General features: G+C 42.2%; 1 protein-coding gene across 1 annotated transcript in view; it reads right to left on the reverse strand.

Annotated features, from left to right (window-relative positions):
* Nucleotides 1–1,674: 1,674 nt before the first annotated feature.
* Nucleotides 1,675–17,360, reverse strand: part of EGLN3 (egl-9 family hypoxia inducible factor 3) — a 29,838-nt gene continuing 14,152 nt past the window's right edge. Inside the window, exons 2-5 of the mRNA XM_064460240.1 lie at nucleotides 9,690–9,809; nucleotides 7,679–7,815; nucleotides 6,933–7,006; nucleotides 1,675–5,540 (exon numbers count right to left, since the gene is read on the reverse strand). Of these exons, the coding sequence (XP_064316310.1) occupies nucleotides 5,503–5,540; nucleotides 6,933–7,006; nucleotides 7,679–7,815; nucleotides 9,690–9,809 (369 nt within the window). The 3' untranslated portion in view covers nucleotides 1,675–5,502. The remainder of the gene's footprint in view (nucleotides 5,541–6,932; nucleotides 7,007–7,678; nucleotides 7,816–9,689; nucleotides 9,810–17,360) is intronic.

The raw sequence follows: 17,360 nt of genomic DNA on the forward strand, positions 1-17,360 counted from the left end.
TTCTGTTTAAGTGCCCTGGCTCTACTGTTTGGAGGTCTCTTCCCACCTAGGTGCTTTAGTTTAAAAGTCTGTTCTAATTTTGCTACTCTGCAGTGTTTTAGCACAAGACCCTCAACAGGTACAAGCTGAAGAAAATGTCAAAATTAGAGGCACTAAGAACAGCTGCATGTAATCACAAGTAATCTTCAGAGCTCTCTCAGCTTGGACTACAGGGTATTTCTTCCCATGCTTCTCACCAGCTACCCATACTGGAGACTTCCAAGAGCCAGCCAGATTAACACTTTCCCAAAACCTTGGGACTAGGTAGCCATACCCTGACTAAATCGGTCTCCAGGGTGTTGACCAAGATCAGGGACTACAAAGTGCCTCCTCTCTCACCTCTAGCAGGAAGATTTACTACTGTGGGTGTCTGGCAAAGGAGCAGGCCTGCACACTGGCACTGACTGGGTTTGTCACCACATGAGAATTGCTGTTGACTGCAGTTGTAGTGTAGTTTATTTAGCATCGCTAGAATTGTTTAAAATAAGCACACATGCAGATGAAATTATCCCCTCTTTCCACAAGACAGATTAAAAAAAAAAAATCTATCTACACTTTATGAAAGAGGATGGGAGTTTTACCAACTCTCTGAAGTGCAAGTATTCCACAGAGATGAAATTATGTGGGAAAGGGGAATCAATTTTTACTAACCTCTCTTCCAGTGTCATGCTACTTTGCAATTTTCAGTGCACCCTCTGATATCAGATGCATTCTCAAGAGTCATGGGAATTGTCAGTGCAAGTATATTTAGCCATATCCCTTTGGGTAGGTGGGGGAGGAAAGAGACCCCTAAATAGCTGTAAGATAACAATTACTTCAAGCATATTTGCTTAGAGAAAGTTTAGTCAGAGTTCAGAGAAAAGACAAGTCCTTGGCAGCTGGATGGCCAACAGCCAGCTGCTTCTCAAGTTGTCCCTACAAACCCTTACTCTGTGAGGAGCATGCTCAGAAGAGAAACCCTTCTGCTTTCGTTAGGTCTTCTCCACATGCTCTAAGCACTCCTCAGTGAAAAAGAAATGCTTAAAGTGGCAAATAATCTAGAATTCTCTCCCCTCTTTAACCAAAAAAGTTAAATCCAAGCCTTCCATGATAAAGAGCATTTGTTTCCATGGGCAGGGGAAATTCCCACTACTCACAATATTGCAAAAGAATCAAAAAAGTCCACAGCACTTTAACAGATGAGTGAAAACATCCTGGCTGTCATTCAACTGCAATGTTAGTGGGAGTTGGGAAAAGCCTCCCCCACAGCTGCAAGAGAAAACTGTGGGACTCAGGCTGGAAAGTAGCAGGGGGAGGATGTGAATGCTGTTAAAAATAAAACTTATCAGACAACAATTGAATAATGAGAATGTTATCTGGTTCAACAGGAGTGTGAAAACAAATAGGTATTTCAAGAAAAGGGTCACTAGCAAGGTAAATAACTTCAAAATAGCAGGAAGTGACCAAGGAAACATGCCAAGCTGATGGCAACAAACAGAGCTCTCCCCAATAGCAGAGGACAGCGGCAGCCACGGATTTCGGTGTCACCTCTGTGCAGTGCCGTCACCCTCCATCCAGCTGTGTGGCACTACACCCACCTGCTGCAACCCTGGCCGTGGTAAGAGAAAAGACTGAAAAGATTTGCACAGGACAACATTTAACATAAGCCAGTGTTTATTGACTCCTGCCACATTTCTTTTCTTTTTTTTTTTTTTTAACAGGAACACAACATATGACGTATGGTAAAATACTACTAGGGGTTTCTATATCAATCTGATGCAAAGTGCCAGCATTGTTGACCAGCATACAACCTGACAAGAGAAGATGTAGTCATAACTCACTCTCAGATATCTGCTGGGAGTACAACATAGCCAAAGTAGAACTAGTTATTTGCCTGCAAATAGATATTTTCTTCTAGATGCAAGTGGTGTTAGAGCCAGCTATTTTGCAACAACAAAAAATATATATAATATATTCCAACATTTTAAAAAAATGCAATAGGAAAGGATTAAACCTGTTTAAAAAGAGAAGGAAAAGAGTGGATCTTTTTAGACACTACTTTGCAGAGGCTGTTCCTCATAGAACCAGAGTAATCTAGAGAAAATAAGATTTATAGAGGCTACTTTGCTCAAAAGGCCAGCTGATACAGGTTTAAGAATAAAAATAGTCTCTTGATTGTCAGTACTGTCTCCTGGCCTTTTTCCTCCCTGCACAATAAAAAACCTGTTGGAAATTGTGGTTTGGTGACTCTGCATATTCTTCCAATGCAATTGCACTTGGAAAGGCAACCATATTTCTTAAAAAGCCACAAAAAACTTGCATGACATGCACATGTGGCACATAACATCTTCACAGATATGAATGATGAAGGCACATTACCTAAAGGTTGGGAGGAAAAAAACAAACCAACCAAAACACACCTAAACATTTGGAAGACTAAAAATTAAATGTCTTAGAGAAAACACTCTTTTTCACAACTGGATGACAAGTGCTGTTTAGCCAGTTGTTTCAGTTTGCCATGAAAACAGAACACAAGGAAAGGGTCTCCCTGAAATGCCCTCCCTACCGAAGCAGCCTGCTTCCCCCACAGCTCTTCAGACAACTGCATTCTTGTAGAGCAGTTTGCAACAATTCCAGAGACCAGCAAGAGAAATCTGTGTAGAAAACATCAAGCCTGTGGATTCCTGCATGACCAACATCCCACAGACACCACATCCCACAGACACCCCCTACCCTCTCCCCCAGTTAAAGTACAGCATCTTCAAGGAGATCACCCCGCTGCAAGGTAAAGGTCTGGAACAGAGGACTGAGGAATTTGTTTCAAAATCCTGTGCCCTCAACATTTTCATACTTAATTATATGTGTTAATAAAGAAAAAGGCAGTGCTCTCTGCCACAGAATAATTGCTCTCTCCTCTATCTAGAACAGGAAGATATTGTCTAAAAATGAAAACATGTACTTTATTTACATTAAATGCATCTATACTGCTCCATCCACCACACATCTGTTGCTGACCACTGCTGAAGCCAGGTGGTAGCAATACCAGTAAGTGAAGTACCTTTCTTTTTCAACCTTTATATAAAATCTTACTCCTCCCACCCCATTCTTTTTTCCCCACTGTTCTAAGCTCCAGTGAGATGTGTATTAACATCTTTCTAGTGCATTTTTTTTTTTAAGGTTACCATTTCTAAAGGCAAAGCAAGACTTGCCTCTCTGTTTTACCTGTCTTTGCCCCCTTTAAAAATCATGTAGGAGTTTCATATTTACATGGCATTATCAATTTTGCATAGCAATACAACAGGTTGGGTGTGTGTCCCCCAGAGTAATCCTCTGGCCCCCCGTTTTCAACACCTCCCATCTTTCAGAGGGTTACCTCTCACGCTCAGGGAAGAGCCCTAACTCTCTCTCTTACCACATGAACATTGCAGAATAAGAATTTCAAGTTATCGTTAAGTTTCCATCAAGTCTACATTGTGCTACTTAGAAGCAACTGTACTAGAATAATCATGTTTTTCCTAATACTAAAGGTCATTTATCAGGTTGTCTTTTTCTAGTCTTGAGTTATAAAAATATTTGTCACATGTTCCCTCATATTCCTCTCTTAAGGTGCACAGTGGTCAGGCTGAACAAAGTCCAGCCCATAAGACCACAGCTGAATTTCTGGGAGAAGCCAGAGAGAACAAGGGGTTTCTTAGCACTACTGTATTTACATTCAGAATTCAAGAACAGGCTTAAGGATGCCCAGGGCTTTTTGGGGTTGTTTTTTGGTTTTGTTTGGGTTGTATTTGTTGCCTTTTTTTTTTTTTTTGAGACAGAACTGCTTAAAAAAATACTCCATTTCTACTACCATTTTTTATGTCATGAAAGTTATTTCTTATCTGTGCTATGCAGCTGTTACCCTTCTGTCACTGACATGTAACAGTTGCCATTGCACCCTACCTTTTCATTCCCTAGCTCAAGTGCAACAGAGCTGTCCCACAGACCCACCATTAGCATGACAGCCCAGCATGGTGAACTGGTGCAGGGGCCAGGGGTTCAGACAGACCACCTTCACCACTGTGGCAGGTGGTACAGGAAAATATGGGACACTGAAGAGGGCACCTGTTTGGAACATTTAGTAGGGTATGACATGAGACAAAAATGAATGCAAGTGAGTGTATTAGGTTGAGAACAATTAGTGTGAGTGGTAAATACATCCACCCCAGCTCTTGGCTTCATTAAGAGCTATACTGAACTGCATAGTGAGTGCTGGTTGTAGGAGCTTAGGCAGATTGGAGATAGCTCACCAGTTACTCACCGAGTCTAATAAGTTTGAAAAAAAAAAAAGGAGGGAAAAAAAAGATGTACTTTGCCATTTGAATAACTCTGATCTCACAGCTTGAGCGCAGCAGTAGTTACCTGGCATAACAGATCAATTGAAACAGAAGCACTGTTTCACTCAAATTACACACGCATGCGAAGTTAAACAAGTGTGTTAACTAGGGCAAGCAGCATGGAAATTAAGACTAAGTTACCCATTATTCATCATACATTTGTCAGACTGCCAGACATCTTTTCCTTTCAGATTCATATCTGTGTCATACAAAACATAGTAGATGGAGAAGTGACAAAGATAACATCTAACTCTATGTATCATTGGTCTTTACTGACAATGCATTGTGTGCCATCAGCCTTCCAAGTTTACCAAACTTTTGGGAGAGAACAGCTGCCTTACCAAACCATGAAAATAGAAACCGTACAATCCACCCCACTCAGAACAGAAAGGAAATGGCTTTACAAAGTTGTGGACAGATGCATAACTACTTCCCCCTCAGTCCTGGGACAGAAAGGGCAGCGCAATTGCAAGCTAGAACTTAACTCTTGAAAAGCAAACAAAATCCAGGAAATGCGATGACTGTGTAGACAAAAATCTGTTTGGAAAGTCATGCTGTCAAAGAGCTGAGCCAATGTTCTGCGCAGCAAAGTGGTGAACAGTACATCGACAGGCCCACGTGGGATAGGCCATAAGATGACACTCTGCAACGATCCAGTTTAATTTCATATTCCCGGTATCTCTCCTTGGCCATTAGCAGTCTGCCACAGATTTTTTCAAACTTGTAAAGCTCCTTTCCATTGAGCTAGATTTCCCCACCCCCCCATAAAGTGCAAATAAGACTCAGGTTTTTACCGCTAGTTCCAATGATCATTATCTTGGTTACAAGAGTGATCAAAAGCCAGTTGGCTGAGCCACTACCACTAGGCTTAGTGATACTCTTTTTTTTTAAACCCTGTTACTTTTTCCAGCAAAAGGCAAATAGAAAACAAGTGTTCCTTCTGCCAGATGCAGGCATGACAGGAGGCTGCCTTAAGTACCATCAATATAAGATGCACATGCTAGACACAACCACTGCATTTGTGTGCCTAACTAGAATTTGCCCTTGTTCGCTGGAAATTTAAGTCATCTTCGGGACCTTATTGCCTCACAAAGAGTTCAGGAACAGTTGATTAGTCTTCGTTAAGAGGTGCTTCTCTCTTCCTTGCATCTACATCAAAAAGATTAAAAAAGAAAAGGCAGTTAAGCCAGACGATTCTGATAGCATTTATCTGAAGACTCAGAAACAGAATAAAATTGGTTTGTTTTCGAGGGACAGCACTTTCCATCCCAGACTCATGATATGAATTCACAACAGATGAAATCCTCTATGAATCCACAGCATGTTAATGAGATAGTCATACCACAGTTTTGTACATTTGCCTTGTTGAAACTGAAGATGACTTGTGCAGTATTTAAGTAGGCCAATAAACTTTCAGGCTCCAGTACTATGATACTTCCCCCCCCCCCCCACTCTTGGCTCCTTGCTTATGATCCACTTTAAGGGTAAAGCCAGTATTTGCTTTGCATACCAGCTACATAGAAGACAGTCTGCTCTGAAAAGGATTTGACTAATTAGGGCTTTGCTGGTCCCCTGCTGCACAGCACATATTTTATAAAATACAAATGCTCTCCCACACTGTATTTTGAGGAACTGCCTGAGGCAGTCCCTGAAGACCAGGTCCTAAACTGCTCCAAACAGGAAATCTTTAAGTATGGCCCCAGGTAGAGCATTGGAGCACTTCTGAACAATTCAGTCCACTACCTGTATTCCATTACTGCAGTAGCAGGCAGTGTGGTTGCCGTTATGAAACCTGAGGTCACCTCTTTCCAGGCTTCTGCAGAAGCATCTCTGTGCTGACTTTAAGCTATCTGTGAGACCCAGCTGAATGTACGTAGCTCTTGAAGTGCACCATGACCACAGCTACTCTAGAAACTGCCTGCCAAAAGATGCACTTATATATATATTTCTAAACTTAAGTTTCTTTCCAATGCATACTCTATACATTTCAAGGTCATTATGAATATCCCCACTCAGAAATTACTTGTAAATTAAAGAAAAATCCCTCTTGCATTACTGCAGGCCCCATCTGCCCTTCATTAATATAGAAGACAGTCCCTATTTGGCCAGAACATTTAGAGAACATGATTATGAAACTGTTTGTGTAAGTCTCGTGACTTTGTGCTAAACAAAGTTTGGAGGAGAGAAAATATATTTCCCAAATTAAAAAAAAAAATAAAGAGCTTAGAGACTCCCAGTAACTGGAGCAGCCACCTGGGGTGAGACACAATCTCAGCAGCCATTTAGAGAGAAAGCAGAAACTGCCTGTCCCATGTTCCCCATCATGCTTATCAGGGATACTGAGGCCAGGCCTGAATCTTCTTCTGCCACAATTTCTCCACTTTGCATAAAATAACTGACCAGTGATTAGAGATGAAAAAGCTTTCTAAAAATGTGTGTCATACCCATCCAGCTACAGAGTTATTCCCAGTTTGTCTCTGACTTTGGAAATATCAAAATGCATTAAATTCTTTCTGGTGAACTCTTATAAAAGAATCATACCGGTTAAGTTCCTGAACTTTTTTTTGGCTTCTGCTCTTTCTTCAGCATCAAAATACCACACAGTCATGGCATATCTATAAAAGAAAAATTTTGCGTTTGTTTCAACTTCTGTTATTAAGTACAGCCCTGTAGTTTTATGCTCATGAAGAAAGCAAAAAACAAAACTGGATCAGTAGATTAAAAAATAGAATGCAAGTGACAAATATAGACGGCATTTTTAAAGTGTATTTTATCAAGATAGAAATATAGGTGAGAATTTCTGCTTGGCGGCACAAAAGAGTGCACAGCCCCTGGTAACAGAGGGCAAAAGTAGCTTACAGCCCTCTGCATGTTTTTCTCTCTGGGATGCCTGTAGGCAGTTTGGGGGTTGCCCTGCGTCACATCAGCTTTTCATAGCCTGTTGACAGATGGTAGCCCCAAGAATCCCTATAGTGTTATGAGGGCAAAAGTATAACCCAGCATCTCCCAGCTACATAGCTATGCCTGGCTTGGAAGATTTCTCCTGTCAATGGTAAAAGGGCTTTTTTTTCTTCACGCAAGAAATCTTATTCAAGCTTGTTCTTCCTCATTTGATGAGAGAATTCCCAGTGACTCAAAACCAGAAAATCCACTCAAAATCTAGCTATTTTGTATGTACATGTATTTTTAAACAAACACACGATGGCCATAATTTTAAACACAAATATTGGTAGAAAAGATGTTTTGGCCTTTCCTGGCCAAACATCAATAACAAATATGCTACTTACCTGGTTGCATAAGAGGGCTGGACTTCATGTGGGTTCCTTCGATCTGACCAAAAAAAAAGTAATCTGTCAAAAATTGGCTCAACATCTGCTACATAGGACTTCCCTTCTGGGAATATCCGAAGAATTCCACCATGCAGCTGAAAGAAAAGGAAAGGTTGTTTTTTTTACATGTATAAACACCCACACATTCGTCCGAACAATTATTTCTCCCTCCTCAGCATCCAGCAAACAGAGACTAAATGTCTAACAATAACCGAGGTCACTATATGACAACACTGGAAAACCGTACACAATCTCTTGGCCACCTTGATTTCCAGAGTTTGTAGTGTTTCAGCATAAGCATCTGGCTAAAGTAAATGAACCAAGATAAAAACAACACTGTCCCTGTAACAAACACTGGGAAACTTCTGAGCTCTCACTCTCATCTCTAGAAGCAGTGAATACCACAAGGGAGGTAAGGGTGCTCCACCTGACCAGTCTGAGGTCAGACTCTCCTCCCAGTGCTGATGGTATTTCAGAGCCTGCATCTGATCATAGTGGAGTTAACTTTTACACCCTGGGAAGAATGAAGCCTGTTCTATTGTTGTATTTGCAATAAACTTCTCATAAGTGTATCTCCCAGCCACTCTTTTCCCTGCTTATGACATAGCCTGGTTTCTCTACCACATCAATTCTCTTTCCATGTACTACCAGTTTCAGGGAAAAACTCTGATCTGCATGCACTGCAGAAACTTCAAAAGACACAGACGAACTCTGCCTCCTCCCTGCTGCTGATAGAGGGCTCTTTGGAGGCTTTTACGCTGTACCACACAGTGCAGGGAAGATGCTGTCAACCCAGCACCGACCTGACTTGGTACCTCCACATGGTATGCAAACCTCAGAGAGAATCTATTAGGTCAGGTTTAAACCAACATTGTTGCTTTCAAAAGCCAGCATGGTTATATTGCGTCTCCTCCAACATGCATTTGCTTATAATTACCATCACACCAACATAATACTCTCCACCCATGTCCTGGATTTCAGTCAGCTTTCTTAGCATCCACTTGGGTGCTCCCTCCTATTAGAGTAAGAGTGCTATACACAAAATAACTTGTATATTTGCATTTCCTCCCACATCTCCTCCTTCATTTTATTACATTGAGATGTTTCCCTGTCATGTTCTCTGTAATGTGTTTTGCTCCAACGGTGCATTTTTTTAGTGGCATTCCCTCAAAATCTGAACTAACTTTGGGGGGGCTCACAGTATTTATGTATGCTTAAAAAGCATCCACCTAAAGCAGCCAAAACCAGTTAGAGAAACAAAAAACTTTGGGCGATTTTCAACAGATAATCCATGTGAATGGTTTGTGCTGCTTTATGACAACAGAAGTGTCAAGAGACATCCTGCAATTTTACAAACCCTTATTTTGTTTCTAACTTAATGCAAGGCTGACTATATTGCCTTATAGTAAAACAGGCAGAAACAAGAGCACTGTCTTGTCAAGAGACCCACTAGTGGAGTCAAAGATGGAGAAGACAAACCAGGTCACGTGCTCATTCCTTTTACTAAGCCCCATCACTTCATAAGAAAGAAAACCACAAAGGCAACCACCTGAAGATTTTCTGTGGGTTAGCCTGAAGAAACAGCATCAAGAATAGTAAAGTCCCATATTTGGGCCGTCATTTTATTCTTCTCCCTGAATCCACTTATTCCTTAGTGGATTATGTTTTTCTTTCTAGTGCTTCATAGCTTTTTCCTCTAAACAAAGCATAAGAGCCAGCAGTCCAGTGCTTAGAAGCTTTATTCTATAGCAACAAAACAGCATGTGTGGGATGGGAGAGAGAATAAGGAAACAGTTCAAATTCTTACATCTGAAGGGTTGCCATAAACACCAAGAAAATAAATGCACAGATGAAGAATGGACCAGCTGTTCAAAAGGTCAGAGTTCACAGAAGGAACTGACAGCTCCAAAGCTCTGTTTCTGAAGCAGTTTTTCCTTCATGTTCTGCCTCAACCCTGTGGCTTACTCACCTTGGAGTCCCAGTTCTTATTCAGGTAATAAATACAGGTGATGCAGCGCCCATCGCCATTTGGATTGTCCACATGACGAACATACCCAGTTCCATTTCCAGGATAGCAAGCAACCATAGCCTGAAAGAAAGTTAAAGGTTGTTGAAAAAATAAATTCTACAAGACATCCGCCTTCAGTTTTCCTTTGCTAAGCATCCTCCCACCACCAGCTTGGCTCAGTATTTTTCGGATGATCAATCTAAAACCTACAGCAGACACCAGCAGAAGGTCTCTTTACACAAGCTTCTTTCACTAGACGAGTCAGCCAGCATGAAATTCCAAACTGGAAATAAACACCCTTCGTATTTCACAATATATACACTAAAGGAAGAGGAAAATAATCTGAATTAAACTAGAACACTGGTCTTTATGGTACAAGCTTTTTGTTCTCTACAAGCTACGTGACTTTGAGGCAGTTCAGCTAAAGTTTGCTTGGGTTTCTAAAGATGAGCAGTCATTGCAAAACTGATTTGCCAGTCATAATGAAAGTAGAAAGCAATCCCAGGATGTCATGCCTTACTACCACCACCCTCCTCTATCCATATCTTCCAGTCCCCGTCATATACATCCCTATGGTCCAACACAAAGTAAAGGTCCCCAGGAGGTGTGGGGAAAAGTCCATAGAGCAAAGTCTGCAAAACTCTGCAACAGGGCAGTGCATGTTTGCTTTCATGGACTGAGCCACAGAACTAACCAAACAGCTTTCAGAAGCATACTTATCTCTTTGATCATCTCCAGACTTGCTGATACAATCGCTTAAGTCACGGTTTGTTTAAATTTCACCTTGAATGATGAGATAAGCCTAACATGAATTACTCCAAACTGCACAACAGGCAACAGGTCTTTAAAGGGTTTTTAGAGCAAAAACATTAAACTTGACTTGACACCATTAGCAGCCTAAGCAGGATGCAGGGAAGAGCAGGTGAGACTGCTGGTAGGGTACCCAGATCTCTGCCTCAGAGTTACTTCTTCACTATTGGGACTACTTGGTAATGATACCAGTCACCTTCCATAGAGTTTAGTCCACTAAAGCTGTGACAATAGTTTTGTTCCCACTCCTCTGACAGGTCCTTTCATTGCTTGCCAGTATGAGCAGCAAGAGTGATGGGAGATGATGGGCTAAGTTTGGTTGGAAAACTGGACACAGTATCCAGATGTGGTCTTCCCAGGACTGAGAAGGCAATAACCATTCCCCTCAATCTACTGGCTGTGCTCCTGTGAATATTGCCCTGGATGCTGCTGTGCAGTGAGCACACTGCAGGCTCATGTTCAGCTCACTGTCCACCAAGACAGTGGTGCTCCCCAGCCTGGCAGCCCCCAGCCTGTACTGCTGCAAGGGGCTCTTCCTTCCCAGGGGCAGGACTTCGTATTTTTCCATGTATAATTTCATAAAAGTTGCCAGTGGTCCATTTCTCCAGCACACCTGGGTCCCTTTAGGTGGCAGCCGTGCCCTTGCGTGCATCAGCTAGTCCCCCTCAGTTTGGTGTCATCTCCACACTTGAGAGTCCACTTTGCCATCTGCTTTGGGTCACTGACAAAGGTGGTTAACAGGTCAGGTCCTGTGATAGACCCCCATGGTGCTCCATTTGTTACCAGCCCCTAGGTATAATGTGACTGAATAGCCACCACCCTCTAAGCCCAACCATCCAACCATTTTTTTTACCCATCTAGTTTTCCATCCATCCAAACCATAACATCCAAACTCTGGATACTAGAGTATTGTACATGCCTATCGCACGGAATGAGGATGTAATTGTGCACCATTTGCATGACCTGCCCCTAATAATTTGCCGAGCACAGGTGATAGCATTGAAGATTGACAGTATAGGCTTTTCCAAGAGCAATTGAGATTTTTATCTAGGAACCCCAGAGGTCTTGTTTTCTGCTTCCTAGCACATGCTAAAGGCATGCTGTCCTCATATGAAACATGATCAGCTAGAGTATAGCACATGCTGCTTTAATCACAAAGGTAATTTTACCATCCAACAAACACTGGCACAGAAGTTACTGCCAGCCAGCACAGTGGATTCCTTGGACCTTCTGCTACTAAGAACGAAAGTCTATTCTCATGAGTCAGACAGTTAGGACAGATGTACACATATAGCTGCAAAAATACTGCTCTGCATCTCAAGTCACATATGAATTGACTTCCCTTCCTCCCTACAAGCACCAGCAAATGGCACCTACAGGCAGCAGTAAATCACCAGAGCCTGCTTCTCGCCCCAGCACCTAAGACCACAGCTGTTTTGGGGCTGGTGGCCCACTGAGGCAGGAGACTATGCTGAAAAACAGTGAGTACCTTTAATTCCCAGTAATAAGCCCTCTTCCATCACACCTGGCAGTTGGCTAGATGCCTTACCATCGGTCCTGTCTGCTCTGTTGTCATTCTGCTGTCAAACAGCTCTGCAGCTGAACTTGCATTTCACTATCAGCCCAACAGCAGAAGTAAGGGCCTCTCTATAGCATGGCACTGGAAACAATACTGCCTTAGGGATGCAAGCCTGGAGGAAGCCACAAGCCAGCTGTAATTGCAGTGTAGAAATGGTCCAAGGGCGCTGTACCCTCACTGAGGATAACCCCCTTGTGCATCCCCCCATCCCAGCTGCTAGCACAGGAGCTCACGCAGCTGCACCCTTCACCTATCCCACGTACAGCGAGCTGGATTAGGTTGAACAATTAAAACAGTAACCCTTTGACAAACCTGATGCTCGTATGGTGGGGAATGTGACCCTGGAAGCCGAGAGAGCAGAGGAGAGGGGGCAGAGGTGCCAGCAGACAGGCAGGGAGGAGGGCTGTGCCGGGAGAGCCAGCGGAGCAGGGGCGCATCCCTACATTGAGCACAGCTGCCACTGAGAGGATGCGTGCCTACACCGCCAGCACAAGGTCTGGCTCAGCAGCTGATCGTACCAGAGGGATGATGCACAGTGGGAAAAAAAAAAACTTTGTTGACTGATAATACCTCGTTTTTAAGTCAATGTACAACACAAAATTATGGAGGCCTTAGGGAAGCCTCTCTTTGGAGAGCAGACATTACTCCAAGATTTCTGAACTGCCAAAAAATCCACCCAATGTTACTAGTATTTTTTAATGCCACAATCAAAAAGCTGCTGAAGAATAACAGACTGCAGGCCAGATCCTTAAAGGATTTAGGTGCCTTACTACCAAAACCTGGGCAGAAGGCCAGAGTTTTCCCTGGCCTGCCCCACCTAATATGTTCTCTTAGCAGAACATGTGCTTTGACTCAGACACATTGGTGCATTATTTATTTACAGCACGCACCTTTACAACCACAACGTGCAGAGTCCCTGGGGATGAAGTAGAACAATTCCCACAGAATCCAAAAGCGCTGGCCACACTAGCTTAACTTTAAGAAAAGAAGAAAAAAGTTTTATAGTAGCAGCAGCAAAGGGAGAAAAGCAGAAGTGAAATATCCGTTTTCCTGGCATAGCGAATATTTGAATGAAACCTTAAACAATTAAGGGAAATCATTCTGGTCCTCCTAGAGCCTGTTGAAATGATATCAAGCTTTATCAGAGCACTGGCTGGAGCAGCTCCAGAGCAGATCAAGCTGGCCTCAGTAGGGATTCCAGCTGTTAGCACAACTTTTGGATTCAGTCAAAGCAAACAAGAAACAGGAGATGAGATGCGTGACCCAGACTTAATTTAGGTAATTGGTGAACAGTGGTATTTGCCAGTTTAGTGCACAGGTTACCTACAAAAGCTGGAGGCTGGATTATAACAATCAAACCATTTACCAGGTGACCAAGAAGAATGTCAGTAAAAAATTGTTTCCTATACTTTTTGGGCTATTGTGTCCAGAAGAGCACACTCTGCTTTTGGAAGCATCTTCCTTCATCAACCAACTCCAGACATAAACTAACTATAGCAGACAGTAATGAGCTGGAACATACCTAACTTTTTTGCAGTATAATCCATTACAATGGCTCCTAGTTGGCTTAACTTCCCAGTGTGTGCACTCAGAGCAAATTTTGGCAACACCCTCCCCCTCTTATTTTAAGTTAAAATAGATGAGTTTGTCTTAAACAGCTGAACAGTTAAAAACTCTGATATACAGATGCATGCCTTTGCGGTTGCACACACATGCGTGCCATAGTTTGAAGACCAGTGCTCTGGTGGTCTAGTTGACAGTCATAAATTAAAGCCTACAAAACTTGGAAAATGAAAAGCAAATCATCAAGACTGAAGTTTCTGCACTGCCATTTTCAGAGATGTTAGGTTTCCCAAGAGGGTGCAAATCAACGACCAGTTAAACAAGCAGTAATTACCAGCTCCAGTAAGGAGCCAGGAATCATCAGTAAACTCTGCGTTGCACAGAAGCTTGCAGAAATAAGTTATTCATCATTCAGTTTAAGTATTACACTCAAGTCAGCCAGCGAAACCTGCAAGTCAAACTGCAAGACACCAGCAAAGTTTGGAGGCAGATAAAAAACAACAGTTCCATAGAGAAGATTTTCACTTGCCTCCCAGTGCTTCTAGCAAGGGGAAGAAGAAATTCTCTTAGCTGATAGCCAGGACCATGCTGTGAGGCATCATTCTGCTACATTTTATAAAATAAGCAGCACTAGAATGGACTGATACTTGGAACAAAACGCTTCAGAGAATATCTCAGCTAGAAAATGATCATAAGTGGACAAGAACACTGCTTAATAGGAAGCAGTAATGACAGCAGGTCAGAAGGAGATGCTCTCCATGCCTGCTAGCGCTAAGCCAGGGCCCCAGTGTACTCATAGTGCAGACTGTAGAGGAGGTATTATAACCTTATACTGATCCCATATTTTTCTCTCAGAACTAGCATGACCTTTGCAACCAGCAGAGAAAATTCTGACCTGCATAACTCTACCCTGCCAACACCAACCACCCCTGCAGATTAAGCTAAAGTCTCCACAACATGCTTTTCCACTTTCTGTACTGGATGTGTCCTGTATCTTGTTGAACAGCTGCTACTTTTGATCCCTAGTGTAGATCATCTCTGCCTACAGCTTGCACATCAGCTAGTTAAATTCAGAAATTACTTATAAAGTCTGTTACATGAAAGGTACTACATAGACACAAAACAATACTGATCTACAATATCACTATGATGGCTGTCTAGAAAACCAAGGTATTAATAAGAATTAATGGTACTATAGCCACTGCAGCTTTCAGATACTTTTTTTTTTGGCTGAACACTTCCAAGTTTCCCAAATTTCAGTTCAATATGTGGTTCTCAGCCCTGAACTCTAGCACAAACAAAAAAATCACTTGACCTGACTTTAGGAAATGAGGGCTAACCAGGATTCACTTGATTGACTTAGGTCTGACTGCATATTGTATTCAACCTGATTTTAGTTTGTAGATGTGCACAGTCTGTACAGCCAGAAAGGGAGAAGCACACAGCACGCTCTACATTAAAAGAACATGAGTAGTCTGACATTTCATGATCAAAGACTAGAGATTCTCAGTTGAGGCTTGTCTGACACAGACACAACGGGGTGTTTCTTAAGTACTTTCGTGTTGCACCCAATTGTGCCCGAGTGTTTTCTATTGTGTAGCTTATAATGGTTAAGTATAAAATATTCATGAACATTATTAAATATTAGTTTGTTTGAATTTATGAAAGTTAAAACATTTAACTGCTATACTGAAGCAGGACCTAGGAAAATTGGCCTGATTTAATACTCCGTAGAGATGGGAGGGAACAGAGGTAAGAATATTATGTTAAAACACCAAAAAATCAGAGACATTAGCTTCGTGCCTGTTGGAGAGGGAATCACCAGTTCCAAGCGGGGTGTGAAACCCTGCTCACTTCAGTGAGGCAAAACATGAAATGGGCCTCAGTAGCAGTGTTGCCTGAGAAACCAGTACCTCATTTCCTCATCCATAACTTGATTATCAGTCTTCAAACAGCTGTTGGATTTATGGAGCTAAACATAGCCTCCTCTCTTGATCAGTTTCTTGCTCAGGGATGGAGGCAAGAGAGAGGAAAGGCTGTGTGAGGAAGGAGCCTGTTTTTAGAAGTTAAGAAACACTGGGGAAAGGGCTAGAATTTGGCAGGTCAAAACACCTGCATCTTTTCACTTCAACTTTCATCTTCATACAGAGACCTAAAATGAAGCCATACAGAAGACATCTAAAAGACAAAAAAGCCAAGAGAAATAACAATAAAAACGCTGGGACAGTTACCATCTTTCATGAACCACAGAGCAGATCAAATTCCACAAACTCAGCTACAAGCACAGTTTGCTGAAGACTTCCCTTCATTAGCTTGCAGAAATAGTCCTACACAACAAAAATACCTTGGATGCAGGTGACAAGTGGCTACTGAAGGGCCAAACAAGGCATGCCAAACAAAATATGAAAGGTTGGTATGACGCTCTACTGGTAGGTGGCTCCTCTCTGGGGCACTATATCTTGGACAGATTGACATAATCACAGCTACTTTTGCTTCTTGCTCTGGTATTATATCAGCAACCCTGAAAATTCAAGTGGAAAGGAGAACACAGGAGAGGGCAGACAGAGAGCCACACAAGTGAAAATGCGTCCGTTTTCAAAAGTTGTCATCTCAGGAGCACAATGCACTGTTTTTGCAATGTCCATTCACCTCCTTTATTTTTCTTTATTTTTTTTTTTTTGGAGGAAGAGCCTGAAAGGGGGAAAGATGGGAAAGTACATTACTCTCATCTGCAGGAAAAGGATGCAAAGATAATGGTTTATCTTTTCTTACCAACCAAAAGGCTAATATTACCTGATATTATTCTAATTCCCATAAGACGGAAAACTGTTCCTGCTTACTAAATTTCTTGTGGAACTAAGGGCAGAAACAAAGAATTACACATGAAAGCTCTGTTCCCAGATTATCTCCATGCCACACAGCTGTTGATGACTGGCATGTTATCTAGCGGTAGCTCGAAGAGCCCCTAATAAGCTTTCAAATCTTACGGAGTCTGCCTGTAAGGAAGCTAGATCACAGATTGATGCTGCTTTAAAAATGGGTTCCCTATTAAATGAATCCGTGATAGGGCTTAGGAAGCTTTTCAAATTATTGGCAACAAAATTGAGTTCCTCATGGGCTGAAGAGTCCTATTAATGTGAAAGACCACTACAGCTCGTGACTATTTTTTATTTCTTAGCAGAACACCCACTTAGGGATAAACCTGGGTTCAACCTGGCTGCCGGGGCAATGCCACTGTGAAATGAGAGGCATGGAACAGCCGTGCCTCCTGTTGGCAGTGGCTATCCACCACTGCCAAGAGACTAGGGAGCATTTGCAAACCGAGCCTTGGAAACAGCAGTGAGTTTTGCTGAACTGTCCCTGTTGTTGGATACTCCCTGGGATCCTAAAGTGACAGAAAGGGCAATTTTGGAAACTGTGAAAGGGCCCAACTGAGGGAGTTCTCCAGGCTTCTGGGGAGAGAAATCTGACCTGTGGTTTCCTGGGCAGGAACGTCCCAGGCATTCATCTGTATTGCATTTTTTTTTTTTTTTTTTTTAAGGCCAAGTAAAATAACAGCTCGTGCTATCAGACCACCACCCAAATTCTCTGTTCAGCAGGCTAGGAAAAAATAGAATATGTTTAAGGAAATAAATCTAAAATTGCCATAGGATCACAGCTGTCCTTGCAGTGAGCATCTT

The sequence above is a fragment of the Phalacrocorax carbo genome, chromosome 9, assembly GCF_963921805.1.
Source record: "Phalacrocorax carbo chromosome 9, bPhaCar2.1, whole genome shotgun sequence".
NCBI lineage: Eukaryota > Metazoa > Chordata > Aves > Suliformes > Phalacrocoracidae > Phalacrocorax > Phalacrocorax carbo.